General features: G+C 37.6%; 2 protein-coding genes across 3 annotated transcripts; one reads left to right on the top strand and one right to left on the bottom strand.

Annotated features, from left to right (window-relative positions):
* Positions 1 to 2: 2 nt before the first annotated feature.
* On the bottom strand, positions 3 to 1,685 carry LRRC10 (leucine rich repeat containing 10). Its single transcript, XM_039344499.1, has one exon. The coding sequence runs from the start codon at positions 1,623 to 1,625 to the stop codon at positions 789 to 791; it is 837 nt and encodes a 278-aa protein (XP_039200433.1). The 5' UTR covers positions 1,626 to 1,685; the 3' UTR covers positions 3 to 788.
* On the top strand, positions 1,135 to 27,353 carry LOC120308438 (cathepsin D-like). 2 transcript variants are annotated; one of them, XM_039344497.1, is made up of 9 exons: positions 1,135 to 1,285; positions 8,262 to 8,439; positions 11,717 to 11,834; positions 13,909 to 14,027; positions 14,549 to 14,748; positions 15,478 to 15,597; positions 17,399 to 17,543; positions 20,016 to 20,114; positions 26,792 to 27,353. In XM_039344497.1, the coding sequence occupies exons 1-9, from the start codon at positions 1,272 to 1,274 to the stop codon at positions 26,981 to 26,983; spliced, it is 1,185 nt and encodes a 394-aa protein (XP_039200431.1). In that variant the 5' UTR covers positions 1,135 to 1,271; the 3' UTR covers positions 26,984 to 27,353. The 2 variants fall into 2 exon arrangements, with proteins under 2 accessions (XP_039200431.1, XP_039200432.1); XM_039344498.1 differs by lacking the exon at positions 1,135 to 1,285 and adding an exon at positions 1,866 to 1,953.
* The last annotated feature ends 646 nt before the right edge of the window (positions 27,354 to 27,999 follow it).

The following is a 27,999-nucleotide window of genomic DNA, read 5'->3' as shown; positions in this document are numbered from 1 at the left end:
TGTTTACTATTTGTAAAAATAAAGGCAGAAAACAAATAAATAGATGAGTTAGAGTGTGTTTGTGATTTACTTTCCATAAAAACATGGAATAAAAGTTAAAATATTTCTCAGCTGCACTGTAATTAACAAAGTGAGCTGAGTATAAATACATTAAAAGAAATGAAGCACGGTAAACCATAAAAGTATGAGAGAAAAAATCCCAAATCATTTTTATCCAGACTTTAATAACTCTTAAGAACATTTTAGGATCTGATTGGAAGACCTTATTTAAATAGCAGCTAGTTTGAAATGTTGCTTATTTATATTAACCAATAATTATAGACAGGATAAAAGGTTTCAAAATGTTTTCAGGATGCTTCTAGACAATGCCTCTATTATTAAGAGTCCAGTGCTATAATTTATTGACAGGGAAAATACAATAAATTCATTCAACATCTGTTTAAATAAAAAATGGCCATCCTGTCATCTGATTCATCTGCATTGTTTTAGCCTTCCATTTTGATTCCTGGGAAAAGAAGCAGTTATATAACATTACAGCTGCTGACTGCCGTCTCTGTTCTGAACTCTCCAACTACGCGTTTGCTACAAGTGTTGAAATAGCTACTGTGCAGGTGCAGGCATACAGATACATACATACCACTGGAACAAGTGATACTCTGCCAATGTCACCTTCATGCAAGCCTGCAAAAGCAAAAGCCAATCCAATCGTCCTGTTGAGCATTTCTGAGAGGTAGCCATAGGCATTAATAATTCTTCAGTCTTTGGTGGTTGAGGAATGTTCTTGCTCTTTAATTGGACAGTTTACAGGAGAGAGGAGGAGGGGGAGGCAGCAGGGAGTTAATATCATTTATTCCTTTTTCCTTGTCCATCCCAGATCGCTTCCTAGGCTCAGGGCTCTCCTCAGACCATCTCCCAACTCTGTGTACCCCCTTAGCCACTTTGGGTGCATTTCTACAGGGGTTGTGGTCATAGATCACCAATCTCAAACCATTCAGGTGGACAAGACTGGGGAAATCATGAATGGCATTGCAGTCCACATCAATCACTTCCAGGAGAGGCATGTGCAAAAGCACTGGTGGGAAATCGGTCAGTAAGTTGCTGGAGAGCCAGATAGTACGCAGTTCCTTCAGATACTGTAGCTGTTCGGGCAGAGAGCGCAGTGCATTGGATCCAGCATGCAGTGTTTTGAGGTGCTTCAGCTCACACACTACGTTGGGCAGGCTGTACAGGCAGTTGGATTCAATCCATAAAGTCTTGAGGTTTTGGAGCTGATGCATTTCTGCAGGTAGGTCTCCCAGTTTGTTATTGCCCAGATAAAGGATACACAGCTGTTTCAAGGTGCACACCACTTGGGGTAGTGTGTGGAAATTGTTGAAATCCAGTGCCAGGATCTGAAGGTTCTGTAACTCTTCTAATTCAGGGGGCAGATGATTCAGGTTGTTGTTGCTCAGGTACAGCTTGACCAGTTCCCTGAAAGAGCAAACACACACAGGAAACCGTCTCACTTGCCTGCCACTGAGATCCAACATTTTATCAATTGGCATCTCTTCAAGGTCTCCTAGGATGTATTTCTGGCACTCATCAAATGGGAGAAAGGCTATAATTGCTCTTAATGTGTTGCCCATTCTTAAAAGCTGCAATGGCTTTTGGAGTCAGATGAATATTCCTTGACTTGTAGATGTAGAAACTCTCTGGGTTTCACTCTGTTCTGGCATTTCCTCTTCCCAGTAAGTAAAATAGAGGCATGGTCTACATGGCAACAATCATGATTTTCAAGAGCCTTGGAATATTTCTGATAAGTGAATGAGTGTCTGCTGATGAGAATTACAGACATTCCTATGGAGCAACTCTAATAGAAAAGGGCAGTAAAACTATCTCAGTCAAGTTCTCGCTGATCTCAAATGTTTTTGGAAATGCTTCTGAGTTTCTTCTTTAGGACATGCCATTTTTGAGGTTTGTGTCCCATGACTTAATGACCACTAATGTAATCAATACTTTCAGCAATTTATCCATTCATATGTATAGGTTGAGTTATGTGTTAAGTCATGATATGGCTTCCTGATTTTGGTTTAGAATGTGGTATGAATCTGTGTTTATGGTGGGGTGAACAAGATGAACAAAGCACTGAATATGTGCCTCAGTAGCTGAAAAATTAGACCAGTGTATGGAATTAATTTCCCCTCCATTTCATATGATCCTAATTCAGATCTGGGTCCCCAGTGACAGAATTTTATTTAAAAAGTAGTAAGCATGGAATGAGAAATGTTTTAAAGCATCATCTGGTTTGAAATGTAATGGATTAGTGCAGTTAGTCACATTCTCTTGTCCTAATCTGGCTTTTTGTTACAAAACACAAATTGTCATATTTATTAAATAATTTAATAACTATGACAATTTGTCGGTGTTTTGTTACATTTTTAGTACATTCTTCAGTATTTTTGGGGATGTACCAAAATATAAAATTTAGATGGGAAGGTCTGGTTTACCATTTAACCATTAATCTGTTTTATCAACATAGATCATTATGACCTTAAGCTATTGCATCTTGTGACCATTGACAAAGCCAAAGTCTCAGCAGAGAGATAATGAAGTAAAATATTGCAGATAATGAGTTTTGGAAAGTCTTTGGTGTGTGGGGAGGGGGTGGGAACAGATTATTATATTTGTTCTACCCAGAGTTCCAGCATCTTTTTTGGATGGAACCTTGTAGGGTAGGCAAGGCGGGTTGTATGACGTGTGTGAGTTCCAGCACCTTTTTTTTTTTTTTTTTTTTTTTACAAAAAAAGCACTGGTTCTACCTCTGAAAAAGCTTTTAGGGTGCAATGAATGGTTTTTTTCCCTTTGCCAATATTTTATCCTCCAATAAACATGTAAGGCTTGGAAGATTACTGGACCAATATTTGTGGCTGGATATGGGCTGAATCCTGTTTTCCTCTGAGGAAAACCATGAGATTACACTGATTCTGAAGTAAGACAATATCAAGTTAGTTTCCTTTCTTGAATCATTTTGAGAGCCAGTTTGGTGTAGTGATTAAGTAATTAGGCTAGAAACCAGAAGACCATGAGTTCTAGTCCTGTTTTACGCAAAAAGCCAATTGGGTTACCATGAGCCAGTCCCTCTCTCTCAGCCCTCTTGGAGGGAGGCTATGGGAGAACCCCCTCTAAAGGACCTTGCCAAGAGAATTGCAGGGATTTCTTCAGGCAGTCTCTGAGAATCAGACAAATTGAATAGAAGGAGGAAAATGAGTCATTTAGCTGTATGATATTCATATTTTTACAAAACTTTGAATTTATTATTTGTTGAATCCTATTACATCTTCACCAGAAGGATGCTTAGGTAGCATATATTAAATTCTGAAAACACAAGATTATTGTAACATTCCAATATAATCCAATACAAACAAGGTCTTTTAAATATCACAATCAGCAACCAGCCAACTTCTATTTAAAACTGATCTCAATTAAAACTGAATAGACAATTAAAATATTTATAAAATATAATTAATTTTTAAAAACCCTGGGCAAACAGAAGTTATGTTAATTTCATGCCAAACTCTGTAAATATATAACAATATGAAGACTTCTTTACAGTCAAATACTAGCAATACATTTCAAATACATCATAACAGTTGGAATAATTAATCAGTGAAGTGATTTGCCTCTAGAAGTTGTGGTTGCTCCAACACTGGAGGTTTTAAAGAAGCAATTAGACAACCATTTGTTTGGAATAATATAGGGATATAAGGAAAGTCCGATGCTGTAAAGATTTTTTCTCCATAGGAACCTGGAATGTAAGATCCATGAATCAAGGCAAGCTAGACGTAGTCAAAAAAGAGATGACAAGACTGAACATCGACATCTTACGAATCAGCGAACTAAAATGGACAGGAATGGGTGAATTTAACTCAGATGACCATCAGGTATACTACTGTGGGCAAGAATCCCTCAGAAGAAATGGAGTAGCCTTCATAGTCAATAAAAGAATAGGAAAAGCAATACTGGGATACAATCCCAAAAATGACAGAATGATCTCAATTCGAATCCAAGGCAAACCATTCAATATCACAGTAGTCCAAATCTATGCCCCAACCACTGGTGCTGAAGAGGATGAAATTGACCGGTTCTATGAAGCCCTACAGCACCTTATAGAATTAACACCAAAAAATGATGTCCTTATCATCATTGGGGATTGGAATGCTAAGGTAGGAAGCCAAAAGATAACTGGAATAACAGGCAAGTTTGGCCTTGGAGAACAAAATGAAGCAGGGCACAGGCTAATAGAATTTTGTCAAGAGAATACGATGGTCATAACAAACACTCTTTTCCAACAACCCAAGAGACGGCTCTACACATGGACATCACCAGACGGTCAACATAGAAATCAGATGGACTATGTGCTCTGCAGCCAAAGATGGAGAAGCTGTATACAGTCAATAAAAACAAGACCAGGAGCTGACTGTGGCTCAGATCATGAGCTTCTCGTTGCAAAATTTAGGCTTAAATTGAAAAAAATAGGGAAAAGCACTAGGCCACTCAGGTATGAACTAAATCATATTCCTAATGAATATACAGTAGAGGTGACAAATAGATTTAAGGAATTAGATCTGATAGACAGAGTGCCCGAAGAACTATGGATGGAAGTTCACAACATTGTACAAGAGGTAGCAACTAAAACCATCCCAAAGAAAAAGAAACGCAAGAAAGCAAAATGGCTGTCTGAGGAAGTTTTGCAAATAGCTGAGGAAAGAAGGGAAGTGAAAGGCAAAGGAGAAAGAGAAAGATACACCCAATTGAGTGCAGAATTCCAGAGAATAGCTAGAAGAGATAAGAATGCCTTCTTAAATGAACAGTGCAAAGAAATAGAAGAAAACAACAGAATAGGGAGGACCAGAGATCTCTTCAAGAAAATTGGAGATATGAAGGGAACGTTTCATGCAAAGATGGGCATGATAAAGGACCACAATGGCAGAGACCTAACAGAGGCAGAAGAGATTAAGAAGAGATGGCAAAACTACACAGAAGAACTATACAAGAATGAGCTTAACATCCCAGATAACCACAATGAGATGGTCACTGACCTCGAACCAGACATCCTAGAATGTGAAGTGAAATGGGCCTTAGAAAATCTTAGCAACAACAAAGCTAGTGGAGGTGACAGTATTCCAGCTGAGCTATTCAAAATCTTAAAAGACGATGCAGTAAAAGTGCTACACTCAATTTGCCAGCAAATTTGGAAAACTCACCAGTGGCCACAGGATTGGAAAAGGTCAGTTTATATTCCAATTCCAAAGAAAGGCAATGCCAAAGAATGTTCAAACTATCGCACCATTGCACTCATTTCACAGGCTAGTAAAGTTATGCTTAAAATCCTACACGCTAGACTCCAGCAGTATGTGGATCGAGAACTACCAGAAGTACAGGCAGGATTTCGAAGAGGCAGAGGAACTAGAGATCAAATTGCCAACATATGCTGGATCATGGAGAAAGCTAGGGAGTTCCAGAAAAACATCTACTTCGGCTTCATTGACTATGCTAAAGCCTTTGATTGTGTGGATCACAACAAATTGTGGCAAGTTCTTAAAGAGATGGGAGTACCAGACCATCTCATTTGTCTCTTGAGAAACCTATATGCGGTCAAGAAGCAACAGTGAGAACTGGACACGGAACCACTGATTGGTTCAAAATTGGAAAAGGAGTCCGGCAAGGCTGTATACTGTCGCCCTGCCTATTTAACTTATATGCAGAGCACATCATGAGAAAGGCAGGGCTAGATGAATCAAAAGTTGGAATTAAGATTGCCGGGAGAAATATCAAACAACCTAAGATATGCAGATGATACCACCCTAATGGCAGAAAGTGAAGAGGAACTAAAGAGCCTCTTGATGCGGGTGAAGAAGGAGAGTGCAAAAGTTGGCTTGAAACTCAACATTAAGAAAACCAAAATCATGGCATCCGACCCTCTCAATTCTTGGCAAATAGATGGGGACGAAATGGAGGTAGTGACAGATTTTATTTTTCTGGGCTCCAAGATCACCTCAGGTGGGGACTGCAGCCAAGAAATTAAAAGACGCTTGCTCCTGGAGAGGAACGCTATGGCAAATCTAGACAGCATACTAAAAAGCAGAGACATCACTCTGCCAACGAAAGTATGTATAATCAAGGCCATGGTTTTCCCAGTTGCAATGTATGGCTGTGAAAGTTGGACCATAAGAAAGGCTGAGCGCCAAAGAATTGAGGCCTTTGAACTATGGTGCTGGAGAAGACTCCTGCGAGTCCCTTGTACTGCAAGGCGTTCAAACCGGTCAGTCCTAGAAGAGATCAATCCCGACTGCTCTTTAGAAGGCCAGATCCTGAAGTTGAAACTCAAATACTTTGGCCACCTAATGAGAAGGAAGGACTCACTGGAGAAGGGCCTAATGCTGGGAAAGATTGAGGCAATAGAAGAAGGGGACAACAGAGAAGGAGATGGCTGGATGGAGTCACTGAAGCAGTAGGTGTGAACTTAAATGGACTCCAGAAGATGGTAGAGGACAGGAAGACCTGGAGGAACATTGTCCATGGGGTCACGACGGGTCGGACACGACTTCGCAATTAACAACAACAACAACAAGGGTTTCCTGCCTGAGCAAGGAGCTGGACTAGAAGACCTCCAAGATCCCTTCCAACTCTGTTATTCTGTTATAATTCCTATATTTCTCCAAAAAATAGCTCACAGATGCCCACCCTCTTAAAGTACTCAATCAACAGCTGTGCTCTAGGATGCTCCAGAAACAAGTCTTCCTTCAGATGTTTCCTTCACAAGTGATTCATGCTCATTTAGACTTGGAGAAAAGGCTTTTAGTGACTTGTATGCAATTAGGTAGCAACTATTGTTAAAATAATTTGTGTCAGAAAACATGCTGATCGAATAGAATAGGAATAGGAATAGGAATAGAATTCTTTATTGGCCATGTGTAATTGGACATACAAGGAATTTATGTCCAGTGCATAAGCTTTTGATGTACATACAAATAAGAAAGTGATAGGTCATAGATCATAAACCGTAAAATACACTCCTAAATCATAAGATACAAACAACAATTGATAAATCATAATAGTTCAGTCATCTACCAGTAGATCCCAATTTAGGTCTGCCCATCCCTCACAGATTACAATATTTACACAAAACAACTGTGCTTTTACAGCATATTGCAGATGTCCTGCCAAACAGCTATTGATTCATCAATAGCTGATTGGATTCCAGTGAACCACATTGACACATAAAAGAGCAAATGCTCCAAGAAATCAGCTGCACTTTCATTTTCAATACATTGAAAGCATGAAGTTTCTCTTAGTGACTTTGGTTTATATTCCGTTTATGACTGCTCTGATAAGGTAAGAAAGAATTTCGGAGCATACTTATTTGTGTGTATATGTAGCAATATGAAAGAAATGTATCAGTTTACTTCCTTAGAAAAATTTACGATGTTTAAATAATGTCAGAAACTATTTATTAGAGATTGATGTTACTATAGTTTTCATTTCTGGCAAAACCAAAATGAATCACATGAATCCAGTTCTTATAAGGCCAGAACATTTAAGCACTAACTGTAATTTATCTGCTATGGAAGTAGGTGATACATGTAGACATCTCCTGCTGAGTCTCTCAGATGTTATATTAGAATATCACAAATCTTTATTACAAATACAAATATTAGGGGGGGAAAAGAAAAAAGAAAAGAAGGTACTACAAAGAAGCAGCATCTGATTGTTTTGACTGGTTATAAATGCATTTATATTTTACCCACTCTCTAAAGTTTTGTCATAGTTTTCTTCTTCCCCAAGCTATCTTGTTTTTTTCATTTTGCAGGCTAATATTTTGGGCTGGAGGAGGGTCCATTTGGATAGTCCAACATTGAATCTCCCTCAGCTCCATATAGTATTGCTACTAAGATTAAGACACACTTCTAAGGCCTGAGGTCTTACAGGTTGAACTGGCAGAGAGTGCCCCACACTACATCCAAGACCATCATCTCCCTGGATGAATTGTGTGTCACAGGGAGCTTTTTATATGTCTGTGGCCACTTTTTCTAATGGCAAGGTCTAAATGGTTCATGTCCAGTGAGTATGTCCAATTAAACTAAAGAGATAAAGCCTACCCATAATGTTCTCTGATAATAGTATCAGTTCACTGAGTCTCAAAGCAGGAAAACAATGCAATTCCTGACATTCAGTACATGGCAGTGCCAACATTCAAATCTATATTTATATTGTTCAATCAGGATTCCACTAGTTCAGTTTAATTCTATCCAAACTGTACTTCGAAAAAGAGGAGAACTGGAGCAATTTTGGAGGAATAATTTACCTGAACATTTTGCTCAGAAGTACCATCCTTGCTTTCCATCTGATATTTTTTTGTCCATGAGAATTGCAAAGGAAAAGCTTCATAATTACATGAATGTGAGTATATTTGTACAAAATGGAATGAAAAAAACAGGCTGGGACAGCTCTGTGGGCAACCAGTAAGCAAAATAAGCATGGACCTAGGGCACCAAGGGAAGGCTCACAGAGTTTTCCCCTTTAGCTGTTGTGCTCTAAACTCAACTTTAGCCCATTTTTTGTAACTGCAATTATCTGTCATGCTCTGTTTTAATCTATATTGTATAAAAATAAGGTTTTTTGGCATGCTGAATGACTAAAATTTAAAAGTTTGATTTGAAGGTGTCATCAGCTATTACATTTGTTTCCATCCTGTAGAGTGAGAGTTTTCCTTCCATTGTTGGGCTATGTGAGAGGAATGGAAACTTCTGGAGAAGCCCTTAATTGGCCTCTTTAATGAGACCTTTTGCCTAGATCAACATATTATGCAAAACATGGTATACCATCAAAGCAATGAAAAAGCTGTAGAAAAAAAAAATAATCAGGTCCAGTTCTAAATCGGGAGTAAATAAAATGGAGGCTAAGAAGCTGGAAATAAAAATGGAGGCTGCTTAGAAAAGAAGGTTCCAGTTTATTGATAAATAGAACCTGCAAAGCATGCAGTTCTGGGACTGCTGACCAAATGGAGTTGAGTGTGGATGGATCTTTATAGGGCCCTGAGACTTTGAAGTGGAAATGTTCCTGGGTTGTGCAATGAGGTGGACTTTTGTGTCTTTTGCTAGTCTGAAAAGGATGTAGGATTAATCCTATTATGTCCTGTTCTTAGATTTTGGGTGGGTAATGTAAATTCTTAATCTCATCAGCTGTGGAGGCAGAAGGTTTTTGCTTATGAATGGTGTGCCCCAAATCTGCATTTCTAAAAGCTGGCCTACTGAGTTTCTGCTTGGGGCAGGGGCTGGTTTCTACCTTTAAGATTTTTCTCCATTATTCCTTTGGGGAAATATAATATTTTGCCTTTTTAAAAAATATCTCCCCAAATATTTCCTTCTCTAGGAGAGTGGGTGGATGCTGACTTTCTACAATACCAATCAGACACTTATAACACTTAAACTCACTAATATTGTTGGCACACACAATCATGTCATAATGTAGCAGATGCCTGTGATGGTTAATTCCTAAAAAATAGATTGTGAGCTGTGGTTATGATAGTCTCTGGGTTGATATGGAGAGGAATCTTCTGAAGGCAACAGTGACTGATTCTCTCTTGACACCTCAGGTTCAGTAGCTCACTTTTTAAAATCAACTTCAGGATTATTTTCAAGCTTCACAAAAATAAAATTGCTGGCAGAGTTCATGTAGACTTTGGAGTGAGATATCACTGGTATGCTGATAACACCCAACTCTACAGCTATTTGTGCAGGATGTTCTGATCTTCCTGATAGTTGCTTAAATTTGAGAATGGGCTAGATGAAACCAAATAAACTAAAAATTTGCTTCTTGACCCCTCCCCAATAGCTTTGGGTTCCCATGTGACAATGACTACAAAGAGTGTGTCTGCACTGTGCCTTATCTAACCATTCCTGAGTTGCTAGACTTGGCCAAAGTTTCCAGGGCTGTATAAAGTACTTTATGTTGGGTAATCCTTTGGTGTAAAATATCCTGGCATCCAGGCAGCAAATAGATGCAGAATATTGCTTGGCAGTTACTTTCTGGCTACTATTTAAAGTAGTGGTTTTAACATTTAAAGCCCTAGACCAGGGGTAGCCAACTTTGGCTCTTTTATGATTTGTGGACTTCAACTCCCAGAATTCCTGAGCCAGAATGGCTGGCTCAGGAATTCTGGGAGTTGAAGTCCACAAATCATAAAAGAGCCAAGGTTGCCTACCCCTGCCCTAGACCAAAAAAAAAAAAAAAAATTCTGATTACCTGTGATCTAACCTGTTATATTAGGTTCTGTTTAATACCTAACGTATTAAATCAGGAAAAGAGGTTCTCTTCTGATGCCCTTACTCTCTGAGATCTTCTTGTTATGCATATGGGAAAGACCCTTCCCTACACAGCATCCATGCTGCATCTAAGAATTTATCTCAGTCTACACTTTTTCCAGTTTTAGAATAGGAATTATACCTTCCTATGAGCCATGCCTGTTCAATTTTAATTAGTTTACAATAACTTTTTAAATATATTAAGTATTTATGCTTTGTTGAGTGCATATGGACATAATGGCAGAACATAGGTGGAAATTTAAAAAAATGCTTAATACAATATTTGTATAGAAATAGATATGCACCTCACAAAGTGCAATACCAAGTTGTATTATACTGACTTAATAACTAAAACAAGAGCCAATAGTGGATTTTATTGATTTGGATTCAGACCCCACACAGCATTTCCCCCCCTGCTCACAGTAGACTTCTGTATTGCTCAAAATGTCTTTCCTGAGCCTTGTGTGAGCTGCCATACATCTTTCTTTTACTATTTCTCATTTCTACAGCACCCTTGCTTCCCATACAACCTCTTGGGGTTGTTCCAAACATCCTTCTTCAGACCTACAGGAAAAGCTATCAAGAACCAAAATAAACTATAGAGAAATAAAAATGGGCAAATCCCATGTTGTGAGCAGAGACTTTGGGTTCAAACTATTTTATGGTTTACATTTATAATACAAATTAAAAACACGTGAACAAATAAATAATAAAAATATAATAAGACGAATCCAAATGTACACTAATTTCTTAAAAAAGACTTCTGATGTAGAAGAATTTTCATTAATGTGGGAGGGGATTGTTAGTTCCACCTATGTTTTCTGAATGTTTTTTTCCCTTAAGGGCTGAGAAGCAAATAGAGTTAAACATGGAAATGACAGAATTAGCAAAAACCCACTCCCTTTATCTGACGTTATTATAACATTGTCTGTACTAATAGTATGTTTGACTTCAGGCTTATGGGTTCTATTAAGTAAGTGTTTTATCAGACTCACAGGGCCCACTCAAGGCAGCTAGAAGCCAATTAGAGAGCAGAGGGTACAATGGAGCCAATGGCTTTTCTAAACCCCAAACTTATCATCTGTGTTTACAAAATAATAGTTCTAAAGATGAAGCTGGAATTTTAGATATCAGTGTTTCAACACGCCCCTCCCAAATTCTCCAGGTGACTAACAGGATCTTCCCAAGACTTTGGTCAAGAACTCGTCATTTTCATGTTTTAGAGATGAGAAGCCTAGCTATGAGAGAAGCCCTTATACTGTCCTTTCTTACAAGATGTCTGGGCTGAAGCCTTAGAACTGAAAAGGGTTTAGAGCAAGTTGGAACTTGGTAGGTGACTGATTACTGAATTATGGATGTCTTTTTCCTCTTAGGCCCAATACTACGGAGAAGTGAGCATTGGCACCCCCCCACAGAAATTCTATGTCATATTTGACACTGGATCTGCTGATCTTTGGGTACCATCAATATATTGCATGAGTGATGCTTGTTGTAAGAAATATTTATATCATTCAAGTACTTAAATAAAATCAACAAAGAAAAGTTCAAATTCTGCAGTAAAGAATTTTGTCATTACACAGGAAACTAGGGAAAAGAATTGTTAATTCATGATTTCATCTAGTTCTCTCATGGATATCAAACCCCCTTTGAGATTTCTTTTCTTCTGATATTTCCCATTCATTTCAGTAAGTTGATGCAACTCTTCAAAAATTGTCATTTTTGAATTGTCTCATTTTTTTAATGAACATTTTGATTTTTCTATTTTTATTGATTTGTCTATTTTTCTATTGTTTCTTTTAAATTTGTGGTCTTATTCTTATTTTATTTAAACTGTTTTACATGAGGAAGAAAATCTGTATAGAACCAAAATAACCGGGAAGAAATAGTAGTAGAATGCTTGAGTTAAGAGAGATCTAATGTACCCAATTCCTTTAGCCTAAATTATAATCATAATAGATATAGGCAAAGATGTTCATATTTTTTTTAATAATTTTTTTTATTTTCCATTTATCCAACATATACAACAAAATTCACTTTACAAAATTCATAATCATAACCATAACCATAACCATAGGTGCCGCTTGCTCATTCCCCCCAAGCTGCATCCACCCTCTCTAATACCTTCCCTACTTCCCTCCTCTTTCTCTCCTCCCCTCACTACTCTCTTCCCCTCCCCTTCTCCTCTTACCATCCTACTTCCTCCCCTCACCTTCCTCCCCTCTCATCCCTCTCAAGCACATGAACGCATCATAGGGGAAATGCCCAAGCAGCACCTCTCTCATAAATTACCATATCTATATTATCCTATTCTACCTATTTACCCACCCACCCACCCACCCACCCACCCACCCACCCTCAACCCCACCCTCACTTCCCAGAGCAGAGTACAGGGTTATTAATAACAAAATTAACAATATACAATAAAAAAAGAAAAAAGAAAAGGAAAGAAAAAAAAATACTTAGCCCTTAATTCCCCTTAATTTACATCACCATAAATAAATCTCTTATACAACATTTACTATAAAATTTACTCATAAAATAAATGAAACTTTATAGTCCCATACTTCTTCTGAATATAATCTATCCATCTTCTCCATACAATAATATATCTTTCTTGTGTATGATCCTTTAAATAAGCAGAAATTTTTGCCATTTCTGCAAAATTAGAAACTTTAAATATCCACTCTTCTAAAGTACGCAACGAATCTTTCTTCATAAGATGTTCATATTAACAAAAGTATTCTATGTATCTTTGAATCGGAAGCTAATTTTTGATCAAGTGATTATTCTGCCTTAGTGGGGCTATTTCCTATAGTCATTCTTCAGAAGCAGTCAAGAATTTTTAGCTGCAGTTTCTCATTGATAGTTTTGTAAAGAAACTAGATTTGAAGTGAGTTGGAAACACTTTTGAACCTTTCTCTTGGTAAGAGAACCTCAGTATACTTTGAATGGCTTAACAATCAGATCTAAATATCAGCTTTGCCGGGGGCTACACCACAATATGTATCTCTCTGAACAAAGAAGGTGACATTCTTCCGTAACATGTACAAAAACTGAATAGACTAGCAGTTTAATGATATTTGAGCAACCTCTGTTTCATCTCACAAGGGAAAGCTCACTAAAGGTTCATGGAGCAGATTTCAGTTCTGCCTTCCAGCAGTTCAATTTGTCCTTAGCTTCCATCACATAAAGCAGCTGCCTCCAGAATGGGCCAACTCTCCACGGGACAATTAACCATTCAATTTAATTATTTAAAAGGAATACAAATTATTTTAATTTTTGTCATTCACATTTCATTTTGTCCCTCCTTTTGCATCCTTCCTTTAATGATTCTGTTCCACCATTTCTTTGATATTAGTATAAGTTGTCCCATTGTGAGTTGGCCGTGATGAATTGTCATAGATCCGCTGCCTCATTCTCTTTAAGAGTTACTCTGCTTTCTGACAGAGAGTTTGACCCTGGACTATGTAACATACTTTAATTACATGTTTTTCTTTTGCTGAGAAAGTATTTTTAAAGTTAATCCTACTTTCCAGAGGGTTAAGATCAAATTTTATTTTTACAGTAAAACACAACAAATTCGAGTCGTTTCTGTCACATTCCTATCAATATGGAGGGCGACAATTTTCTCTGCGATATGGTACTGGGCATCTCATGGGCATTTCCTCCAAAGATGTGGTCCAGGTGAGAGAACTGCTGTTATCTTCAAGGATTTTATTTTTTCTGAGAATGTGTACTCGAATTAGGAAATAAATTGCTGGAGATAACTGAGACCAATTGTCTTCTAAAAAGAATTCAACTAAAATAGGCACCTTCTTGTTAGGGGAGCTAGGAATAATATCCTAAGGAAACAATTGAGAGCCAGTTTGAAATAGTGGTTAAGGTGTTGGCCTAGAAACCAGGAAACAGTTTTTTTACTCCCATCTTAGGCATGAGAACTGGTTTGGTGTCTTTGGACCTGTCACTCTTTCTCAGCTCAACTGGACCTGTCACTCTTTCTCAGCTCAACTGAGCTCAAAGAGTTGTTGTGGGGATAATATGAGAAAAAAAAAGAGTGTTGGTATGTTTGCTACCATGAATTGTATATGAAAAAGGTGGGATAAAAATCTAAATAAAACAACAATTACCTTGAAATGATTCCTGCAATACAGTATGCAGCTACAATATCTTTTTCATATTATTTTTCTTTTACAATCGATGAACAGATTAGCAACATTTCCATTGAGGCCCAAGACTTTGGTGAATCTCTCTTGGAGCCGGGCAACACCTTTGTCTCTGCATATTTTGATGGGGTGTTGGGCTTAGCGTACCCTAACTTGTCAGTGGTGGAAGCTGTTCCAGTCTTTGACAACATGATGAGACAGAATTTGGTTGAACAGCCTGTGTTTTCCTTTTTTCTGAACAGGTCAGTATTTTCATGTGAAAAGAAGGGAAAACATTAATATATACAAATGGAGGAGAAATAGATGCATCAGTTGATCAACATCTATTCAAGAGTTATTTACTTCTCATGCCATTGCCTCTTTGGGGAAGATTATTGATTATCTAATTCTGCATTATATATTCTGGGAAACACTGTTTGCAGCTCTTAGTTAAATACAGTTGGAAAACTTGTTTTGTAGTCACAGAGGTTTACTTCTCTCAAAATAAACCACCAAATCACAACACGATTACCTGTTAACTTTCAGCTAGTCTGTTTGATCAAAGTTCTGTTTTTTCTTAAAATTGTTTTTTAAAAAATCTATTTTTCTATGAACAACTTTTTCTAATAGATTATTACATGTCCTGTAAACATATTTCCCTGCTTATATCTGTATACAACTTTCCAATTAATCTGTATTATAGACATTTCCAAATATAAATGCATTGCATGAAACTTCCCCAAATATGCACCATTTTATATGCAATTACGAGCTGAGAAATACTTTGAGATAGATTTTAATAACTGATAATTCATGCTATAATAGCTTCTATTTTGGCAGGTTACACCATTTTTCTTGAAAATAAATCCATAACAGATTTCTTTACCATCCCTAATTTATTTCAAATATCTCCCCTAAGTCCCAGATATGTTCTCATTCAGTTTAACAACTGCATCTTTTGTTCATCAGCATAATGTATTTCATCATTTCAGAGATGGTACCAAGGATGGGGGTGAATTGATATTTGGAGGCATAGACCATTCACTCTACAATGGACCCATATATTGGATTCCTGTCAGTCGAAAAATGTACTGGCAGATTCCTCTTGAAAAGTAAGTTTGCTAAAAGAAAAATCTTGAGCTAGGCATATAAAAACAACTTCTGACCCCAATGAAGCAGATGAACCACAACTAATCCATAAATATTATGCCTATGTTTGCATATGAGAAGCAATTTTCTGGACCTGCACTATTGGCTGCCAGACAACAAGATAACAATAATATATGAGCTCAGGAAGAATTTTTTAAAAAAGAAAAGAGCCCTTTTTATAAATATATTATGATGGCAACTGTAAACACAGTCACAGTCTTGGTATAGATCAAGATCAGGAATTCACTAAACAGCTACAAATCCAAGAGACAAGAGACACAGTGGAGTAGAACTCAGAGTTCTAAACATGGCATAGTCAGCTAGACACAACAGAGCAGAGGCCTGAAAAATTGTTTTCAGCATCTACTCCCAGGAAAGAAGAGCAATACAATAGCCCTGCTGAGCCTTCATTTTATTTTTTGTAAGCCACCCAGAGTCACTAAGAGTGAGCAGGCGGCCATGTAAATTTTCTAAATAAATAAATGAATAAAATATAGAACTGCAGCAGCTGAATCTTCAGCATTGTTGTCTTGTTTCCTACCAAGTCTCTCCAATCTATGGAATTATTCCCTCTGTGGCTGAATCTTTATCAACCACTCTACTTAGGACTGGTGGCTGTACCTCACACTCTGAGGGGCTGTGAATGTGGCATGGTCGTCCTGGGGCTTCCTGGAACTGCCTTAGTGAGAGTGGAGTCATACATCCTGTTTTGACTCCATCATTACTGGAATAGTCCATGCCAAGATGATTGTCTTCAGGTGCCTCTGATGTCACTTTCTCACCATCCTACTCCTCAGAGGACATGTCCAGCAGGGCCATAACAACCAACCTATCTGAGGCAATTATCATGCAATAAATTCATGATTTTTTGAACATTTTTTGAATGTTCACCTCCTATCCCCGAGGGGAAATAACTCACATAGGCATAATTTTATATAACTATAATTTTATTGAAGGGCATATTTAATTTAACTAAATATAATTACTTAATATATAATATAATTATATGTATAATTTTCTTTTAATATTTTCATCTATAGAAACTTTTTCAAAAGAAGAGACAGATCACATAGAAAGTATGACCAAGGTGTTTTCTTTGAATATCACTGTATATTTTTGTTTTTTGTTTTTAAGAAAACCAGAAGCATGGTTTTCTCATGGTCCCATTATAAATAAAAAAAGTTAGATATTTGCATGGTAAAAGGTAAAAGTTTCCCTGTCAGTCATGTCTGACTTTAGGGCATGGTGCTCATCTCTGTTTCTTGGACGAGGGAGCCAGCATTGTGCGAAGACAATTTCTGTGATCATATGGCCAGTATCGCTATACATCAAAGATGCACGGAAACTGTTACCTTCCCACCAAAGTGGTACCTATTAATCTACTCACATTTTTGCATGCTTTTGAACTACTAGGTGGGCAGATATTAGAGGATAATTCAGTACATATTTACTGAAGCAAAAATCTTACTACAGAATTTTGAAACAGGCGATTATGAGATTGCAGCATTATTTTCTTTGGACAACACTTTATGCAAAAATCCAAATGATATTAATGTACAGATGTAGTGTTTATGAGTGTGTGTATGTATGTGTAAGTGTATGTAATGCAGAAAGAGAAAAAGATCTGAGGTTGGCTTTTTAAAATATTTCCTTAATTTTGTTTGTTTTTGTATTCATATATTCCAATTACTTTCAGTCTGTTTCTTGATTATTGATCTTTGCCCCCCCCCCATCCCTTTATGCTTTCCACATGCAATAATGCAGTGTGAAAATCCAGGGACAGATCGCAGCATGTAAAAATGGTTGTGAAGCTATTGTAGATTCAGGAACCTCTCTTATTACTGGTCCATTACTAGATATTAAAAAACTACAAGCAAAAATTGGAGCTGTCCCCAGTTCTTCTGGAGAGGTAAATAAAATTCTGGGCTGGAAACGATAAAAATTGTTGATATCATGGTGACACAAATATATTAAGAGAGAGAAGACTTCTCAAAATAAGAGATATACTAAAGCATAAGTAAAGATTGATTTTGCTGAAATGAAAAACTAACAATGAAGTTTTGTTATAATCCTTTTATCCACTATGCCAATATTTAATATATCTGGAAACCAACATAGAAGTTGCTGGAAATGGAAGAGGATGAATTTTTAAAGAGAGAATTTGTCATTTGTTTACTAGTGTTTGTCTGCTTTATTTGGAGCAAATGTTATTCTACAATGGATACTGATATGGGAGAATGAAAACAGGAAAGGTACTGAATGGAAGATGGTTAGATGAACTGGTCAGCTTTTTTTATTCTACAGCTATCAGGTCTGGGCTGTAAATATTTGGATGACCACTTGATGATATTTCTATGTTCATCTGGATTCTTCCACCCAAACACTGAGTGCTTTTCCATGGGCAGCAAGACAGCTGCCCAGTGGAAAGGGGAAATTGCAAGGCAAAGTGGGAGTGAACTCCCCATCGATCAGCTGTTAATTTGGCTAACTTTTGAACACAAGTTCATGTCCTTCTAAAAAAGTGGTAAACCTGTCTTCAGGAGAAATGAAATAAAGCAGGGGTGTCAAACTGCTGGCCCGCAAGCTGGATGCATCATAACGAAACCGCACTCACCCCATTGCCAACAATGGCAAAAAAGTTGCAATACATCGTGACACATTGTGAGTTTGACACCCCCTGAAATAAAGGTTGGGAAGCAAATGAGCATCTGTCAAAAGTAATTCCAGGCTTTCCACAAACTCTATCAGAAGCTAATTCTTGACCTTCCTCAGTTTCTTTCAGCTGTTTTTTTTTCATGCAGTGAAGCAGGATCTCCTCTTTACTGTTTAATCTGTTTTTCAGACTTGCTGGTAAATGCTGGAAGGTCAAGAATTAGCTCCCAATAGAGTTTCTTCAAATATGGATATTTTCCCTCAAGCTGGTGACATTTGGTAGAGGGGGTGGGAGACAATCCATGACTTCTTGTCCTTTTTCTTGTGGTAAATAAGGACACCACCATTTAGGAGGTATTTGTCCTGTGGTAGGATATAAGTTGTTACAGATGAAATTTTATACAAGCATAATTTAATGCTGGTTAAAGAATGGGTAGACTGATTTTATGAAAGTCATGAGAAAAACTTATATTATTTATAACAAGTGATAATGTAAAAACTGCTGGTTTAAAAGCCAACATTCTTTTGAAAATACTGAATAATTTTCTTGACTGGAAGCCATAATTATTATTGTTTGTTTAATTAAGCTGACTTAATTCATGTGGATTTCTTTTGAAACGTTTTGATGACTTTTTGCTGCCATCTGTTGTCCTTATATCATTATTAGTTGTGAGATACTGATATAGCTGAAGACTGTAACTATTTAGATGCAGCTGGGAAGTCTTTTCATGACTGGGATAATTGAATCCAATGTAGTGCATTTGTGTAAGTTTCACAACCAACATTTTAAATATCTTTTACACATTCACCAACTATGTAGGAGAAAAAGAACTGCTCAAGTTATGAACTTCACTATATAGTTATGAACTCACTCCCCTCTTAAAACTGTTCCACTTAAATCATAATTGACACACATCATCACCTATATTGATTGTTCCCTTTGACCGGCTTGATAATAATGCTTGTTTTTATTAGTGCTGCCACTGATATCCAGCATATGGCTAGTTGGCAGCTGTGCATACCTCCAAGAATGGTGTTTCACAATGTATATGTAGGGCCTTGTTTTGAATAATTAAAACAGTGACATCTTTTTAAAGGTTACATGGCCGTTTTAACAGTTTTAAAAGAAATTGTTCAGCAGACAGGCCCATACAGTGCAAATTACCTCTTTTGACAGTTTATCTGTGTCAAAAGTACATCAACCTTGCAAACAACATGAATATTTTAATGATTCAAGAAATTCCCCTTTGTTCATTAGCCACTCTTTCAAAGATTTGTATTGCCCTATTTCTTCCTTGGCCCATTCTCTGTTATTTATGGCCAGTTTAACTTTATGCCAACAGCATCTTTAGCTTCTTGTCAAAGAATGTAAGGTAGATTTATCCAACCCTATTCCTTCCTGTGCTCATCAGATTGGATGTTGTACACCCACCTGTACCAGGGGGAAAGCAGTTTGGGAGACTACATTCTTATGAGAAAATATTACCTGTTACTAGTTCCAATGATGCTTTACTAGTTCTTCATGCTGCTTTTAGTAAGCCACTGTATCAGTTCTTTGGCTTATACTGTGAAAAACAGATCTAGCATTTACGGTTATATTTAATTGTTAAACATGAAACTTCCATATTCAAATGCAGTGGATGATTAGATGTCAGGAATTATCAGGAACAAGTTACTATAAATGGTGACCAAAATTTTAGATCAAGAAATGCTTTGATTTGTGTTACAGTTCCTTGTGGACTGCAGAAGACTTTCCAGTCTGCCCTCAATAAGCTTTACCATTGGGCAGAAAGAATTCACATTAACACCAAAGCAATATACAATTAAGGTATGTATCCAAGCTTTAATAATGGTCACTTCATGATCATTTAATAATGATTTTAATATAAATAATGCTGCGCTTAGATGTCTTAGACATGGATCTTTTTTTCACACATATTTTATTGGATTCTATTAATCTAGCAAAAATATTAATATACTGCTAGTCCATGTATATGTCATATAATAAACAAACAAACAAACAAACACATAAATATTTTCTAGCAGCACATAAAAGGGATAAGTGCAGATTTTCATACTCATGATTTTTGACACAGAATTATTATTTTGGAAGGGTTTAGAAATCAGCTCAAAGAACTTTTCAATATTTATTGATCCTTATCTTCCACATACCAGTTCCTGTTTGCAATCAGAATATGCTGCTGTTTTAGGATTATTTTCTCCTTCAGCAAATAAGTGTTTTCATTTGTGATGAGACTGTATACAGGATAAACTTAATGTATCTGGAGGTAACCATCCTTGGGTAAGTGATGTTAATATTTGGAGCAAATGGATCCCTTTGCCCTCAGTCTAAGAGGCCTCATGCTCCAGTTGTCTAGTCCAATTGCCCCAAGGCTTGAGCAGCAGGATTTCCATTAATCTGTTCTATTCATAAGTAATTATAGATTAATAATGAAGTCAAGCTGGCCTTTCATGAAACAATGCAATAGTTAGGCATTAGTTCAGCTCAGATTCAGTGCAGGCACAGGCAAAATGACCAGATACATATTTGTATCCATCTGTTGACAGAATTCAGATCAAACAGAAGAGGATAGAAGAAACCAAATGAAGAGACAAAATTAGATTAGATTAGATTAATAAAATTAGATCATATTGATGTGATAGTAATCCAAGAGCAGGTATCCATAGTAAGAAGTTGGCTTGGCTGCAACAGTTTTAATGGGCCTGGTGTACCCCAATTGGCTCCCAGGAGAGGTAGAAAAGAGCAAATGGTGACTCTTCTCCAGATACTGCTGAACCATAATCCTAAGCATCTTGTGCCAACATGGCCATTGGGAACATCTGGAGAGTCATATTTTGACTATTCTATCTGATAGTCAGCTGTGTTTCAGAAGTTGCCAAAATGGCATCCTTTCTACACAAGGTAGGCTACCTCTTGGCAACACATGGTTACATTTAACATTTTTGGGGACTGAGGACCACAGTGGAAAGAGCCTTACTTTCAATATGGGTGATACCAGGATTTTCTGCTTTTCCTGGATTTGGGGTAGTTATGAGGCTATTATTATTATTGATCATCGCATAGTCAGCCAGATGTTCAGACTGGGTTTGGCATTTTTGTCTACCTATTGAGTCATTGCAAAGGACCTGGGATAGGCAGATATGGATGTTTAATGGTGTTACAGATATCATCGCAGGATGAAAGCTGTTCTTCGTAAGGCCTCCTTTTGCAATTGACTGATGGCAAATTTGACAATGCCAATGGTGTTCACCTGGTGCTCCAGTTGTTTTGGGACTGCACCCGAGGCACCTCTTATTATTGGTACTACCCTTGCTTGCCTTTGCCACAGTCATTCTGTTTCTGTTTGTAGGTCTTTGTATTTTGTTATCTTTTCTAGTTCTTTCTCTTCTATTCTGATGTCTCCAGGCACTGCCACGTCCACTATCCAAACTTTATTGTCTTTCTTATTGACAATTGTTAAGTCTGGGGTGTTATGTGCTAGGTGCCTCTCTGTTTGAATTCTAAAGTCCCAGAGCAATTTAACTTTTTCATTTTCTATGACTTTCTCTATTTTATGGTCCCACCAGTTCTTGCTTGCAGGCAAATTATATTTCTTGCAGATCTTCCAATGCACCATTGTTGTTACTTTGTCATGCCTCTGCTTGTAGTCAGTCTGTGCGATCTTCTTGCAGCAGCTTACCAGGTGGTCCACTGTTTCTTCAGCTTCTTTGCATAAGTGGCACTTACTGTCTGTTGATGTCTTCTCAGTTCTGGCTTTGTATGCATTTGTCCTTAAGGCTTGGTCTTGTGCAGCCAGAATTAGTCCCTTGGTTTCTTTCTTCAACTTTTCTGCTCTTAGCCAGTGCCTAGTCTTGTTGTTATCTGCTTTCCCTGCTATTTTTTAAAATGTACTGGCCATATAGTGGTTTGTCTTCCCATGCCTCCATTCTGTTCTTCATTTGGACTTTCTTGTAGGCCAGTTTGGTCTCTCCAATATCAGTAAGCCTTCTTGATATTTTAACTTCAGTACATCTTCATCATTGTCCTTCAGATATTCTTCCAAAGCTATCTTTTCTTCTTCAACCATCTGATGTACTTGGAACATTCCACACCCACCTATTTGTCTTGGTAGGTAGAGACTGTCAATGTCACTGTGTGGATGAAAGGCATGATTCATTGTCATTATTTTTCTGGTCTTCCTAACCATTGCTTTTAGTTCTGCTTCAGTCCGCTATTCCAGCTGTGTATCTAATGACTGGAATTGCCCAGGTATTGTTTGCCTTCATGGTATTTCCTCCATTAAGTTTGGACTTTAAGATCTTCTTCACTCTCTTGATATATTCACCTCTAATCTTTTTCTTGATTTTAGTGTGCTTGATGTTGTCAGCCTGAAGGATACCCAAGTATTTGAAGTAATCTTCCTCATCCAGACTCTTAATGTTATTTTCGTGGGACATCTTGATTCCTTCAGTTTTCACTATTTTTCCTTGTTTGATAGTAAGCTAAACTCCATTGCAATATCTTGGCTATATATACAGACAGTGTTGAGTAGTGATTCTATTTCAGATAATGTTTTTGTATACAGTTTCAGATCATCCATGTAAAGGAGGTGGAATAGTCTGGCAGATGTTTTTGATGTTTGATAGCCATGACCTCAGTTATTCAGTATTGTTAACAGAGGAAACAGTGCAATAACAAATAGTAGTGGAGATAGTGAATTTCCTTGAAATATATCTCTCTTGATATTAACCTCTCCCAGTCTTTCACCATTGACTTGCAACTGTGTCTTCCATTGTGCCATCAATCTTTGCCCAAACTTTCTGATGACTCCTGTTATTTCTAGGCACTTGATTATCCAGTCATGTGGCAGAGAGTCGAATACCTTTTTGTAGTCAATCCATGCTACATTCAGGTTGGTCTCCCTTCTCTTGCAGTTTTCCAAGATCATTTTGTCAATTAGGAGTTGATCTTTTGTTCCTCTGTTGTTGGAGTGGTTTCCTTTCTGCTTAGCTGGAGAGAGATTGTTTTCAACTAGATGTTGTTGGACTGCATCAGCTATCACACCAGTTAGCAATTTGAAAGTTATTGGTAAGCAGGTAATTGGCCTGTAGTTGCCTGGTGTTGCCCCTTTTGCTGGATCTTTAATTATCAGGTAGGTTTTCCCAGTTGTTAGCCACTTTTCAATTTCACCTCCTTCTAGTATGTTGTTGAACTGCTTGGCAATGAGTGGGTATAGACCAGTTAGAAATTTCAACCAAAAATCATGCAATTCATCTTTATCTGGTGTTGACCAATGCTTGATCTTCCTTGCTCTTTTCTCTACCGTTTCTTCTGTTATTACTAGTTTTGTCATTTCAACGTCTTTTTCATTCGCATCAACCTCTTTTAACCAAGCTGCGTCCTTGTTGTATTTCTTTGAGTTATCCCATATCTGCACCCAGAAACTACACTGTTTCTTTCTTGTCAGGTACCGACTGATCTATTGATGGATTAGTAGAAACATTTCTGATTCGATTGAAATTGGAGGTTCTGCCTATAATTTGCAATTCAAGCATCATATCTGCTGATCTTCTTGGCTATAGCTGTTATTTGCTGCTTTATTATTTCCAGTGCTTCCTTGAGCTTCCTTGTTTCTAAGTGGGATTTCTTGATCAGGTATTCTTTGGACTTCTTCTTCAGCCTCTTTTCTTTCATCTGTTCTAGCTTGCTTGTGTCTGATCTCATCTTGCTTATTTTCCAGTCTAATCATCCATTTTTGTGGTGCACTGTTTGGCTTTTTTTCTTCTTTGTTGATTTGGATCCCAGATATTCAGTTATAACTACAGCTGTGCTGTACATTAGTTGGTTTGTTTCTTGCAGTGAGTTGGTGTTTATACTTGATATTACAGTGTTTGCATCTTTTAACACTTGTGCTAGCTGTTTCTTTGGAACAAGCTTCAATGCAGGCAGCTTTATTCTGATGTTTTTGTGCTGTTCTAGATGCTCAATTATTTTTTCTTTCAATTCTTGTATTTCTTTAGTTAGAAGGCTTTGGTCTTCCTGAGGCAGAAGTATCCGGTTTCCAAATGAAAAGAGTTATATTTCTCTGCTGGATTCCTCTACTGCCAACTCCCCCTGGTTTGTCTCTACATTCTGAGTTACTTCTGACAAGGCTTTGATTTCTTTGCCCTGGGTAAATCTTTGCAGTTCTTCCAATTCTGCCTCTGTGAATACTTTATTTCATATTATAAATCAATGTTGATATGCTAACCTCTGTTCTGTTATTTCTGATTCTGGATGTTGTTCTTTCCAGAACTGGTGCATTCATTTCAAATATCCTCTTCTTGTTGGACTTGATCTGTAATACTAGATCATTATTTCTCTGTTTTCAATCACTGTGTATTTGCGATGGGTAAACACCTTTTCTTCCAGTAGCTCTGCAGCTGCTGGCCCTGGTTGCTCAGCCAACACTCCTGAGTCTTGTAGCCCATTTTTCACCAGATATTCAGGAACACCAACATCTAGCGCAGGCCTTGTTAATCCAGGTGACAGCTGAGCCAGTATGGCTTTCTGAAATTTACTTCTCACAATATTTTTTATGGGAGAGACACTCTTTGTCTGACTCCTCTGATGAGACCTGATGAGTATAATTGAACCTGTGGCATAACTCTCACCTTCCTCAGAGCACACAAGCCCCACAATCATATCAAGGTAGTGCCTCTCTGGGGCTTATTATTATTATTATTATTAACAACAATAATAACAATAATAATTTTAAACTCAAGTATATTTCAGAACTTATTTTGTTAATGTTTAAATGGGTAAATCAGGCCACTGAGTTTGGCAACTGTGGTCAGAGGGAGGCATCAGGCTAGAAATTGAAAGGCCATGAGTTCTAGTCCCACCTTAGGTACAGAGCAAGCTGGGTGACCTTGGGGCAGTTGCACTGTCTCAGTCCTAGAAATCAGAAAATGCAAATCACTTCTGAAAAACTGTGCCAAAAAACCTTCAGGGATTTGTGCAGGTAGTTGCCAGGAGTTAAGGTTGACTTTAAAGGATTAAAAAAAGGGAGGGAATTACTATGTGGACCAAATGCAACCATGAGATTTCAGACCACTCACCCCAGCCTTAGGATTTAGTCTGCCTGAGATTCTAAGCAACAGAACTCATGCACCATTGGGATGCAAGGAAACTGGCAGGGAGCATTAGAAATCTTCCCTTCCCTTCCCTTCCCATCTCATCTCATCCCATCCCATCCCATCAAGCAGGGAAGAGGCTGCTGTTTGGTGGGTAAGGGATCAAGGGTTGTGAACTTGGCTGGGAAACTGTCACAAATGTTGAAAATCACGTGACCACAGAAGAGCAACCGCCAGCAAAACTTAAATAGCCAAAACTTTCTCAAATTTCATTCTCTTGGGTCTAATGGGTTCTAGATTTTGGACACATTCTGTAGGTTAGGCTATTTGAGGTAACATGGTTCAAAAACTGTTGCCCAATGATGCACCATTTCACCCAGTTAATGGTAACAATAATAAAAGTTTTAGTAGTGCATAGATAAAAACTGGCAATTAAGAGGTTTCATTCAAGGGAGTGCCTGCCAATTTACAATATTCCACTGATGAATGACTTCTACTTTCAGAGATGTCTGGTGGTGAATGCTATTCATCTAATGTATGTTATTTCTAGCTGCATCTGAGCCCCAGTGCGGATGAGAGTTTGCACCCACCTTCAGCTTAGCTTGTTAAGTATATGTAAATAAGATTGGGGAAAGGATAATTAGAATGATTTATAGGATTGGATAAATTTGTTAATGTCATATTCTCATTTTTGTGAAAACATCAATTTTGATTTATTGAGTTTTGTTTCTTTTTCTTTTATTTCCTTTTTACATAAAAATGCAACAAAATTTATAAGTACAGGTTTCAGTGGATATTTTTATAACTTTTTTTGCAGTTTTGCATAGTGTTCTAAGATTGAGTTCCAGTCCTATCTTAATAATAAAACTAGCTGGGTGCCTGGGGCCAGTTATTCTCTCTCAGCCCTAGGATGGAGGCAATAGCAAACCACTTCTGAAAACCTTGCTAAGAAAACTGTAGGGAATAGTCCAGGCAATCACCAGGAGTCAAGATTAATTTAAAGGCAGAACAAAAGACAGAGAGACAGACCAAAAAAAAGGAAGGAAGGAATTCATATGCATATTGTACAAATGTTGAATTAACATGAACAAGTTTTCAAAATTGTTGATGAGCTAGATTTTGAAATTGGAAAAGATGAATTTTGAATATAAATACATTTTACTACATGTATTGGTTCAAAAATGCAAACTTATAGATTCTAATATCCCCAATCCTACAAGGTAAGCATAAATTAAAAGAAATGCACCATCGTCTATCTCTGTGACTACTCTCTCTTAATAATTTCACAGCATTTAATTAAAGGGGCCAGCAAACTTTCTCATCACCACAGCCCCCTATGTCAGGTCCAGCACATGGTACCCAATAGCAATCTTTGTTTTTCTTTGGCAGGAAAAGAGCAGATATGAGACCTTGTGTTACAGTGGTTTCCAGTCGTTGGATCTCATCTCTAATAAAGGACCATTGTGGATTCTAGGAGATGTATTTATGTCAGCTTTTTACACTGTTTTTGATCGTGGACATGATAGAGTTGGCTTTGCTAAATCAGCTTGTAAAGGAAAGAGAAGAAATCAACAGAAATAGTAAAGCAGCCTAGGTAGAGATAATACTGATAATTTTGCCTTTTGTACAATGAACAAGAATTGCTTTAGATATGTGGGGAGAGAAGGGGGAGAAGGTATAAAAGGATTTAACTATCTGGAGACCACTTTTACAGCTTGATTCTGATCTTTCTGAGGTGTAGCGACTTTTTCCAACCTATTAACTGTCAGATGTGGCAGGAGTAACAGGATGCCTGATTGGAGATCTATTTATGATTGAAACCTCAATACTTGTTATACAGCCATATTAGAAATACCTGAATAAAATTTTCAAAAGTCATAGAGCTGAGCCATTTGGCTGAGCTAATTTACATTTAGTGCAGTGTTTCTCAACCTTGACAATTTTAAGGCATGTGGACTTCAACTCCCAGAATTCCACAGCCAGCATTGCTGGCTGTGGAATTCTGGGAGTTGAAGTCCACATGCCTTAAAATTGTCAAGGTTGAGAAACACTGATTCAGTGGATCATGATGTTCGTTAATTTTTGCAAAGGACAGCAGTCATAGTTTTCAATCCTAAATGAGAAAAGACCCCACTGAAACAAACTTTTATTCTAAGGCAAAAATTATTGTTATTCTGCTAATTATTACTACCCAACTGGTAAGTGAAAAGTTACTTATCTGGAGAAATTATATTTGTATATTACAGCTGATGTAAAGTAGAGGTGGGGAACGATGGCTGGCTCAGGAATTTTGCGAGTCGAAGTCCACAAGTAATAAAAGGACCATAGTTCCCCACCCTCGAGAAAAGGAAAATTGTCTGACAGGCCTGATTTGGCCCATGGAGTTTCTTCACCTGTTTTGCTAGATTCTTTTCCATTTCCCAGCTCATTGCTGACAAAGAAGGCAGATCTTCAGCAGAGGGAAGAGGCGTTTCCCCACTGTAGATTCAGGCATTGGTATAATTAGTTAGCTGGGTCTGTGGCTGGATAAGATTCCACTTGTCTGCCATAAAGATAGGCAAGATATTTAAGACTACTACCCAATACAGCCACTTTCA

Source organism: Crotalus tigris, unplaced genomic scaffold (assembly GCF_016545835.1).
Source record: "Crotalus tigris isolate CLP2741 ecotype Arizona unplaced genomic scaffold, ASM1654583v1 scf7180000017916.3911339, whole genome shotgun sequence".
In the NCBI taxonomy this organism is placed as follows: domain Eukaryota; kingdom Metazoa; phylum Chordata; class Lepidosauria; order Squamata; family Viperidae; genus Crotalus; species Crotalus tigris.
Note: the sequence above shows the minus strand (reverse complement) of the source record. Positions and strands in the feature narration are given on the sequence as shown.

Excerpts from the sequence above, each read along its gene's own strand:
- LOC120308438 (XM_039344497.1), top strand. Across the intron at positions 11,835-13,908 it reads TTGCATGAGTGATGCTTGTT|TAAAACACAACAAATTCGAG; the intron begins GTAAGAAATATT and ends TTATTTTTACAG. Across the intron at positions 14,028-14,548 it reads CCTCCAAAGATGTGGTCCAG|ATTAGCAACATTTCCATTGA; the intron begins GTGAGAGAACTG and ends ATCGATGAACAG.
- LRRC10 (XM_039344499.1), bottom strand. The coding sequence starts at position 1,625 with ATGGGCAACACATTAAGAGCAATTATAGCCTTTCTCCCATTTGATGAG.